The 10,568-nt window shown below is 44.9% G+C and overlaps 1 protein-coding gene across 1 annotated transcript; it reads left to right on the forward strand.

Annotated features, from left to right (window-relative positions):
- Positions 1 to 6,394: 6,394 nt before the first annotated feature.
- On the forward strand, positions 6,395 to 7,006 carry RNF152 (ring finger protein 152). The gene has a single exon (XM_047086203.1). The coding sequence runs from the start codon at positions 6,395 to 6,397 to the stop codon at positions 7,004 to 7,006; it is 612 nt and encodes a 203-aa protein (XP_046942159.1).
- Positions 7,007 to 10,568: the final 3,562 nt, after the last annotated feature.

Here is a 10,568-nt window from a genome sequence, read left to right on the forward strand (position 1 = left end):
GTGTCTTATTTGAGTGTGTATCTTGCTCCTTTAAGGAAATAAACATCAAACTCCAGTTTCTAAAGCTTCCGCCAGTGTGTGCTTTGCGTGTGATGCATTTGGCCAGGAACTCTGAATTTATTTTCCAGCTTACGTGGGCCTCGTTTCCATTCCCTTTCTTCCGTAGTCGACTCACACCTTTCCAGTTTCTGAAGAAAGGGAAATGGGATGATTCACCATTAGCTTCGGTCCATAGCCTCATAAATTTTCTTCTCTTTACCTAACTAATCATCATTATTACCAATTATGCTGCAGAAAATACACTGGAATGCAGATAGGCTGGCCTACCATAGAGCAAACCCATGTATAAATTAGAGATGCGGCCTTCAAAATGGCTTGAGTGGCTGGACATGTAAATTGGAGCTGTTTCCCCATTCTCTTCTTGTGCTCAGCCTATATTGTAGGGCCTAGCCTTCCTTGGATAGTGTTGGAAATCCAGTGGTATAATCTAATTTTAAGGGAGCTCAACACCAATTAGGTGAACATTACTTGGCACATAAATTCATGAATAAAATTGCATGTTGGTTTTGTTGAAAAATGATGGTGTGGCAGGTCTTGGGGCACTACCAAGGCGAACACTGGCATGCCTCCTCCCTGTTCAAAATGGCAGCTCCCTGAGAGTCAGGAAGCGCTCTCTGGGCAGATGGCGCACAGCACTGGAAGGCGTCTGGGGTCAGGGGGCAGAGAGAGAGCACCAGCACCCTTCACTACAGCACTGTACTCGAGTTCTTTCAACTCACTTGATCTTCAGCTACACCTCCGTCTTAACTCATTAGCCAGTGAAGAAGCAGGCTTCCAGAGGTTAAATGACCTGCTCTCGTGTCACAGCTGATAGTGATAGGGCAAGGATTTGACCCAGGATTCCTTGAGGCCAAAGCCCCTGTTCTTCCTCCTCGGCTAAGCTGCTTCCCACGTTTTTATATGGAAGTAAGGTAAATAATTTGGCAAGAAGGACGGTTAATAAATTGGTGGCCACTGTTTTCATTTTGGTGTCAGGAAAACCTTTTTGTTCCAGCTCCGTGTATATTGAAGGTAGTTGTCCTAAAGGCCATGGTTAAACAAAGCTGTCTCCAAATTCACAAAATTGCAGGAGTCTGTGCTTTTCCTCATACCCCTCCCCGATGTTGTCATTTCTGTCACCATAGCTCAAAGCCGTTGGTCCTTTGCATGCGCACACATTCACATCTCCCTATGGTCTGTAATACTGTGACCTTAGCTCTGTCCACGGGCTTTAACGGTAAGAAGAGATAAGAGCATTTGCCAAGGTTCACCAGCAAACCTTGTGTCTTGTTTTTGTTCTTTAAGAAAAAAAATAAATTCAGGGGCGCCTGGGTGGCGCAGTCGGTTAAGCGTCCGACTTCAGCCAGGTCACGATCTCGCGGTCCGGGAGTTCGAGCCCCGCGTCAGGCTCTGGGCTGATGGCTCGGAGCCTGGAGCCTGTTTCCGATTCTGTGTCTCCCTCTCTCTCTGCCCCTCCCCCATTCATGCTCTGTCTCTCTCTGTCCCAAAAATAAATAAACATTGAAAAAAAAAATTTAAAAAAAAAAAAAAAAAGAAAAAAAATAAATTCACAGGACACCTGGGTGGCCCTGTCTGTTAATCATCTGCCTCTTGGTTTCGGCTAAGGTCATGATCTCACGGTTCGTAAGTTCGAGCCCCTCGTCCCATTCTGCACTGACAGCGTGGAGCCTGCTTGGGGTTCTCTCCCTCCCTCTCTGCTCCTCCCCTGCTCACGTGTGCACGCAAAGAAAAAACAAATTCAGTACCTTGTGTATGAGATCAGCAGATTCTACCCTAACTGCTAACATAGTGGGGATTTGCATCCCTCACCCCCCACTGCAGCAGCCTGTGGACGTGCCCCTTTGTGACGCCACACGCTACCTTCACCTGCACCTGTGGCTGGTGCTCCCTGTGTTGGACGGCGCAGCACAGACCGCCCAGCTTGGAGTCCTCCCGCCTCCTGTGCTCTCTGTTCTCAAAGCAAAGTGTCTCTTGATTCCTCTCCCTCCAAGCTACTAGCTTGCCCCCTCACTTCACACCGTCTCATAAGGGACTCCAGTACTCACACACTAGCACCCTGCAGGCTCCAGTATGCCCCTGATACTGCCCTGAAAACGCTCTCAAAAGTACTAATGCCTTTGCGGTCGCCAACGCCTAAGGTTCCCTCTCCATAACCTTGTGCTGCTCAGACGTCTTTTTTGCCGGCAATACGTGCTGGGATATGTTGATGGGTTTCCTTCTACTTCTGTCCCAATTCTTCCTTTTGATCAGACTTAGCTATGTGTTCCCCAAGGGTGTCTCTCTGTTCTGTTCTGTTCTGTTGTCTCTGGATGACAGTTCTCTGTGGCCATCAGCTGGGTCTCTGAGGTCTAAGCCTGACCCTTGTCTGCAACATCAGCCCCACATTTTCAGCCTTTAAAAAAAGATATGATTATGATTATGATTATGATTTTTTATTTTAGAGCACGCGAAAGGAGGAGAAGGGCAGAGAGAATCTTAAGCAGGCTCCACATTCCACACGGAGCCCACCACAGGGCTCGATCCCACAATCCTGGGATCAGGACCTGAGCCAGAATCGAGAGTTGGCTGCTCAACTGACTGAGCCACCCACCCAGGCACGCCTCAGCTTTACTTATCTATTTATTTTTGACTCTTTCATATCTTCCTGAATAATTTATTTCGTATATCTTCCCCGCACTCAAGTGGAATAGGGCCCAAACAGAACTCACGGTCATTCTCTCGGGATCCCTGTTTCTCTTAAGGATGCCACCCTCCTCTCAGACTTCACTTGTGACTTCTCCCACCACAGCCCTGCATTGCCATACGCGGCCAGCTCCCCACCGGCTTCTCTAGAACCACTCGGCACTTCTCATCTCTTCATCCTAATTGCCACTGTTTCCTTCAACTACTCATTACCTCTTGTCTAATGTTATAATAGCTTCCCAGCAGGTCTTTCCAATCTATCCTGAATATGACCACCTAATGAATCGCTCTCAGACTCATAACCCTCTGGTGTTTTCCCACTGCCTGCAACAAAGTCCCACATCCTTGGTCTGGTGCTCCAGGCTGTCCAAAGTCTGTGGTTTGCGCGTGGCTGTGCTCACGCTCCCCTCTCCTCTCCCTGCAGGACTGTGCTCCCCAGCTGGGCCTGTGGGAGGGTGCTTGCAGGTTCTGTGTGCATTTTGTTTCTTTCAAAGGCATCTGTATCTGAGACCTAAACATAACAGCTAAAACTATAAAACTCTTAGAGTGGGCTTTTTAAAAAAAATTTAGAGAGCGCCGGTGGAGGAGGGGCAGAGAGAAAGGGAGATAGAATCCCAAGCAGGCTCCACACTGTCAGTGCAGACCCTGACATGGGGCTCAAACCCACCAACTGGGAGATCAGGACCTGAGTCGAAGTTGGACATTTAACAGACCCAGGCACCCCGGGGTGGGGATTTTTTTTAAGTAGTTAATTAATTAAAAAATATTTTTTAACACTTACTTATTATTGAGAGACAGAGAGAGACAGAACATTAGCATGGGAGGGGCAGAGAGAGGGAGAGACACAGAATCCGAAGCGGGCTCCAGGCTCTGAGCTGTCAGCACAGAGCCTGACGTGGAGCTCGAACTCACAGACCGCGAGATCATGACCTGAGCTGAAGTCAGACACTCAAACCGACTGAGCCACCCAGGTGCCCCTAATTAATTTTTAAATTTACATCCAAGGTAGTTAGCATATGGTGCAACAATGATTTCAGGAGTAGATTCCTTAATGCCTCTTACCCATTTAGCCCTTCCCCCCCCACAACCCCTCCAGCAAGCCTCTGTTTGTTCTCTATATTTGAGTCTCTTGTTTTGTCCTGCTCCCTGTTTTTATATTATTTTTGCTTCCCTTCCTTTGTGTTCATCTGTTTTGTATTTTAAATTCCTCATATGAGTGAAGTCATATGATATTTGTCTTTCTCTGACTAATTTCGCTTAGCATAATACCCTCTGGTTCCATCCACGTAGTTGCAAATGGCAAGATTTCGTTCTTTTTGATTGCCGACTAATCAGAGTGGGCATTTTTAAGTTACTGTAGTATTAGGAAAAAAGTCCTCTAGCCAGTTGCTGCAGGTTGAGAAATAACTCTGTAATTGCACACACTTTGCTCACACTGAAAATAAACTGTCCCCTGATTTTCCATGCCTAAATAGCCTCCCTATAACCCAGATTTTTCATTGAATCGTTCCTGATTCCTCCAGCTCCCCTAGGGCGTGCATCACTTTGTATTTATATTACAACTGTTTACATACATAAATGGTCATCTCTAGGCTGGGAGTCTCCTATGGGCAGTGATAAGGTCTTAGTTACAAGGGACAAAGACAAATACCATAATGCTTAACATGTGTTAGATGTTCAATAATTTGAATAAATGCGTGGGAGAGGAAATCTATTCATGTTTTTATTCATACGTAACCTTAAATTGCTTAAGAGTAGGATTTGGATCTGATTTATCCTTATATCCTACAGTAGCTACTAGCATTGTGCTTTGTGCATGATAGATGCTCTATAGATATTTATTTCTTTACTTTTTACTTTTTTCAGCTGTATTGAGGTATGATTGACAAAACTGTTAAGGTGTGCATGGTGGTGATTTGCTACACATACACATTGTGAAAAGACCCCCATCTAACTGATTAACCTGTCAATCACCTAATATATATCTTTTTTCCGGTGGCAACACTTAAGACCTACCCTTAGCAAATTTCCATTATTCAGTAAACATTTCTTGAATCAGTGGATAAAGACGCAGTTGATTATGATACGAACTTCCTGAATGCCGTTACTCTATCTGACTTTCAATAATTGCATTTAGGCACTCTCACTACAGCTAAAATGGTTTACGATACGTCGCTCTTTTTGACTGTCACTGTGAATTTTTGCCAGTGATTATTTTTAACTTTCAGCTTTTTCTGCATTTTTAGTTTTGATTTTTAACCAATCATGTTGTTGGCAAGGAGTACCCTCTTAATTTCACAAAGGAAGTTAGAAAAAGGTTTGCTTTTTAAGAAGCACGTGCAGGAGCTTTTCCGTGTCATTAGCTCGTGGCTCTGGGGGCAGGTGGGGTTCTTGGACTAGCAGTTATTTCTGCAATAGTGGTTGGGTCGTTCTTTCCGGAGTCACCGTGACTCCATCCAGAGACGCGTAATTTGGATGCTTTCAACAGGAAACAGGGTTGGGCAGCCTTCGTTGAAACACTGGCACACTAGCGGGTTCTTCAAACCCCGGTTAAGTTGCTCTGCCTCCTTTTGAGACCAGGAGGCTAACACTGTTTTTGCTGTTACTGTTTTATGGTGGGGGGCTGCCTACCATCTTCTCTGACAGCCTTTCACTACTTAATACTTGGTTACGACTGGCGAGTTAATAGTATTTGCTTGGGGTCCCGTTGCCGGATGCAAGCCTAAACAGTAATGAAATTAGAATTGACTGAAAGATACAAGTGGTCTTTATGTGCGTTCGTGATGCCGCTGCCTGAAGGTGTGATGCTACTGCTGGTTTTTGTTGCCGTGGGTTTGGGGTTTTGTTCTGTTTTTGTCTCCTTTAAAACCAGATGACAAGAATTACTTTGTTTCAATGATTTGGTGGGAAAAAAATAACAGATGCCTGTGTGTGCTGCTTTGGAGGCATCGTTTTAATTTCCTATGAGAGAGGAATAGTTCTAGCCTGTATAAAATGAGCGAGCTAGTTACATGGAGTCCCTAGGTTTGGGAAGTTGCCTGAATCTAGCAATGAATACTTACAGTAGGGTAAGTAGTGTCAGGAAAAGAAGACCAGAGGGTCTAAGGAAAGACTTTGACTTTTAGGAAATGCTAGAAACTTGCCGAAAACAGGAGAATGTCTCCAGTGTATTTTAGAAGAACAACCCAGGGTCCACCGAAATACACAGAATGGGATCAAGACTCCCCCTTTATCAAACATATGGGGCAGCATCCACGGCCATGAAGGTGTTCCCTTTAGAAATGAGCCAAGGATTTACCGTAAGAAGCCACCCAGACAGCTCATTTACCTTCCATGGGACGTTACAAGCGGGAATCCCGTAGCCTCACGAGTGGGAAATTTTTACACTTTTGACCCAGCGTCAAAACCTCTGAACGGTGGTGCACCAGTCCATCAGATGTGCTGACCATCTCGGCTTGTTTGAAGTCATTAACTTTTGTGCATTTTGTTTGTTTGTTTCCTCCAGAAATGAACACGCCTGAGCATGCCCTGTGCCTGTGAGCTACCTGATCTCCTCACGACTTTGGCAAGACGAGAAGGAAGGCGTGGGGGTTCTGGACTCTGAGAACACGCTCCTTCCCCTTGGCCTTGGCCTTCCCGCGCCCAGCCCACCATGGAGACGCTCTCCCAAGATTCCTTGCTGGAATGTCAGATCTGTTTCAATTACTACAGCCCCCGGCGAAGGCCCAAGTTGCTGGATTGCAAACACACCTGCTGCTCGGTGTGCCTCCAGCAGATGAGGACGAGCCAGAAGGACGTGAGGTGCCCCTGGTGCCGGGGCGTCACCAAGCTGCCCCCGGGCTTCTCCGTGTCGCAGCTGCCCGACGACCCCGAGGTCCTCGCGGTCATCGCCATCCCGCACGCGTCCGAGCACACCCCGGTCTTCATCAAACTTCCCAGCAATGGGTGCTACATGCTGCCCCTGCCCATCGCCAAGGAGCGAGCGCTGCTGCCCGGAGACATGGGCTGCCGCCTGCTGCCCGGGAGCCAGCAGAAGTCCGTCACCGTGGTGACCATCCCGGCAGAACAGCAGCCCCTGCAAGGCGGGGCTCCCCAGGAGGCGGCGGAGGAGGAGCCGGACCGGCGGGGCGTGGTGAAAAGCTCCACCTGGTCCGGGGTGTGCACTGTGATCCTGGTGGCCTGCGTCCTCGTCTTCCTTCTGGGCATCGTGCTGCACAACATGTCTTGCATTTCTAAGCGCTTCACTGTGATATCCTGTGGCTGAACGGGGCTGCAAGGGAAGGAAGTCTCTCGTGGGTGCCAACTGGGGGTTGAGCAGGTGTTGGTGATGGGGTCGCAGTGAGGAGATGGGGGGACGACGCTGATCGTTTGGTGCCGAGCGCTGGCCTCTGGGCCTGCCGCTTGATGAACCGCAGACAGACACGAAGGGTAGATGCGAGGTCTCAACGACACGCCAGGCAAATCATTGTGAGCATTGGCGGCAACAGCTTCGAAGACGATTGCATGCATCCTCATAATCATTTATTAAATGGACTGTAGTTTATGATTTTTCAAAATCATGTTACGAGATAGACAGACGTATTCTACTTAGACGTTAAACCGTGCAAGTGCATACAACGTGATCTTCTCTAAATGTGGTAGATTCAAACCAAGATGCTATGTATACAGTAGAATTAAACCTGAGAATCCATGTAAAAATTCAGCGGCAACATGCAGCGCCGGTTTCTTTCCCCTTTTTAACGGAAACCCAGCCTTCCTTCAGTTGCTAAGGCTTTTTATACTTTTTGAACGGCACCCACATTAAAATAAGTGAAATGGACAGTCGTTTTTCGAAGAAAATGTCTGAACAAGTGTTTCCAGTGTGTTGTGTTTTGTTACGTACCTTCAGTTTTCTTCCCTTGTAATTAGAGCTCGCTATGTGTTTATTAAACGGAAAGCCCAACAGGGGAGCAATAAACTGAGTAATCATGAGAAATGCCTAATCCCACAGGAACGCTGTATGCCAATTTTTCTCAAGCCATCTCACGAAATAAGGATTTTAAATGTAAATATTGCGTATTTGTGTGTGTGCGTGTGTGTGTCATTTGATTTACCTCAGGTTTTGAATCTTTTCAGAAGAATCCCGGGAGTAAGACTTTGTGGGCCTGAGTCCAGGGTCTGAAACAGTGGCCCCCTCTTGAGCACCGGGACCCACACAGTGAAGTGTCACTCGCATGTCACTTCCAACATTTGCTCCTCTTCTATGCATTCAAGTCCTGTATCCTGTGAGGCACGAATGGAGAGTAACAGAAGAGGTTCTGTCTCTTCTCCCGATTTGGAGGTATCGTAATAGATACGAGTGTTGTCCATCGATGCCAAACCTAGACTGGCATTTTAACAGACAGCCCATGATTACTTTTTGAAAGATACTACTCCATGAGAGCTGAACCATTTAGAATTCCGGTGTCCTCTTGTTGGTGTAAGTGAGAAAATCTCTTGTATTTCAACATACGTTGTTATTGAGAAAAGTGACAAGGTAAACTAACAACTCACATTCCCAATTTCAGTGGACCAGTTCCATCAGAAGTTCTCAAATATTTTTCAGTGTGTAGTAAGTCTATAGATGCTCATGAAGAAAGATCTACTGGCATCAAAGGGTAAATTCCTGTACCTGGATGTGTGTGCGTTCAGAAATAGCTATGAGTTTGACAATTCTCTTCTAATTTCTTTTATGGAATTCATAAAGCAAGTGTATTTGGAAGCTCAAAGTAGAAATTAGGTTAAAATGCCATTTTATTGTGTAAGCTATTGGGCATTATACAACAAATAATCTAGGATTTATTTGGTATTAATAATTTAGGTATCATATTAGCTAAATACTATCCTCTATTACGTAACATAATATACTGTTGGGTTAGTGTCAATTTCTCAAACTCTTCCAGGCTGCCATAATGCATGTCTGACCTAATTTCTATTCCTCTTGGAGGGAAAAAAAAAAAAAAGAAAGAAAGAAAAAACACACCAAAATGTCGCATTAAGAATGCTACATTTCAAATGGGCTTTTACCCTTGCAATTTTCAGCCAGGCCATATTTAAGTTAATTTTTTGAATGATAATCTACATCTGTTTACGTACAGTAGGAAATGACTGGCCCTGTAGTGTAGCGTGTCCTAGAGTTCTACGTGTTAAGTAGGTTATATATAGACACTAATGTGTGTGATGATACAGCGCCCTGTGTTTCTTAGTGCAAAGCTGTAGAATAAAAATGTCGACGTAACTTAAAAAACAATCCCATGCTAGAGCTGCAGTGAAGCAGTGCAAAATTAATCGGCTCTGTGATAGATTCTTGATTTTACAGTTTAAGGTAGCAAAAACACCTAAACCAGAATTTTTTGTGTGAGACTTACTGACATGAGAAATCCTGTTTAAATGGATTCTGCCTGCAGTTATTCATGCACTGCTCGTTAAGGTGTGCATTTATGCACACACGTGCGTGTGTGTGTGTGTGTATGTGTGTGTGTCATATCTCAGCCTGCAGATAAAGTTTTCCGAGCCTTGATGTTTTCATGATGGTTGACATCCCACTGCTCTGGCCTCTTCCGACATTTACCCACGACAGTAACAACTCATCTGCCCCCTGTGACAAAAGTCCAGTGACACAATCAACCAGAAGTCACAGTTGCACATCAATGAAAAAGTCACAACCGAAAGCACAGAAAGTTGGAGCTGAAAGCAGCCTCTGCTGGCTTCATTTTGTACATGAGTCCGTTGAGGCCACAGAGGCACGTGGCAGCTTGGAATTCTGCAGCAAAGGGGAGTCGAGAACTTTGCACTGTAGTTCTCTCTTGCTCCTGCCTAGGCCAGTTGACATCTCTGTTGGGCTATGATCTTTTTGAGGGTGGACGAATACACTTTACTAACTCAGCTATTGCTTTAGGGTTTTTTTTTTTAATATATATATTCATTTTAGTTAGCATCTACCTCTCTGGAAAATGACAGGAGGGTTGATTGAAGGAAGAGTATAGACATTTAATAAAAACAATGCGATTTGAAGTTTTGAAATTGCAAACCATTGGTTCCCCTCCCCCTTCTTATATAAAGGACAATGAGTGTTGTGTAAATAGTAAACCTTAAGAAGCATGAATTTTCATCTTTATTAATGATCTTGACATAAGCAAGAGAATGCTTAATATGTTAAATAGAGCCAAGTATGCTATCAAAACAGCATTGTCTTTGGAAAATTTTTGTGTAGTGACCTGGGGCATAAGTTGTGATGAAAAGGCAAATTAGTTCTCAGTTCCGGTCATAGTTTATGATTAGAAAGCTAAAAGGTATTTTCTTTAAGAATATAATTAAGTTTAATCTTGCACATGACTTAAGAGTAGGTCCCTTGAAGGTTAAACCATATGCTGGTGCAGCCTTTGAGATCTAGTCTGTTCAATAGAACTTTCTCTGATGATGGAAATGGTTTATAACCTCTGCTGTCCAAGATAGTAGCCACTAGCCACATTGGCTAGTGGGCAGTTGGAATGGGGGGAGTACAACTGAGGAGCTGGCTTTTGTATTTTATTTAATTTTAAGTTATTTAAACATAGTCACTCACATATGGCTGGTGGCTACCATAGTGGACAGTGCAGTTCTGGAGGGGTGTGCACTGGGATCTAGCATCAGAGTGTTAATAGAGTAACAGAGTAAGGCCAAGAAGACAGTTTGTGGTTTAGTAACATGCAGTTGGTTGAAAAATTCCTTTCTGGGCTTAAAAAGTATATGATCTCAAGTATGACAATAAAAATGTACTGATCGCCCTTAGGGGTTGTTACTTACGTACGTTGGGCCAAAGAATGATC

This window comes from Lynx rufus, unplaced genomic scaffold (genome assembly GCF_022079265.1).
Source record: "Lynx rufus isolate CCGP_SWC_20201006 ecotype Redwood Valley unplaced genomic scaffold, mLynRuf1.p SCAF_20, whole genome shotgun sequence".
Lineage (NCBI taxonomy): Eukaryota > Metazoa > Chordata > Mammalia > Carnivora > Felidae > Lynx > Lynx rufus.

Coding starts and splice junctions, on each gene's coding strand:
- RNF152 (XM_047086203.1), top strand. CDS start 6,395: ATGGAGACGCTCTCCCAAGATTCCTTGCTGGAATGTCAGATCTGTTTC.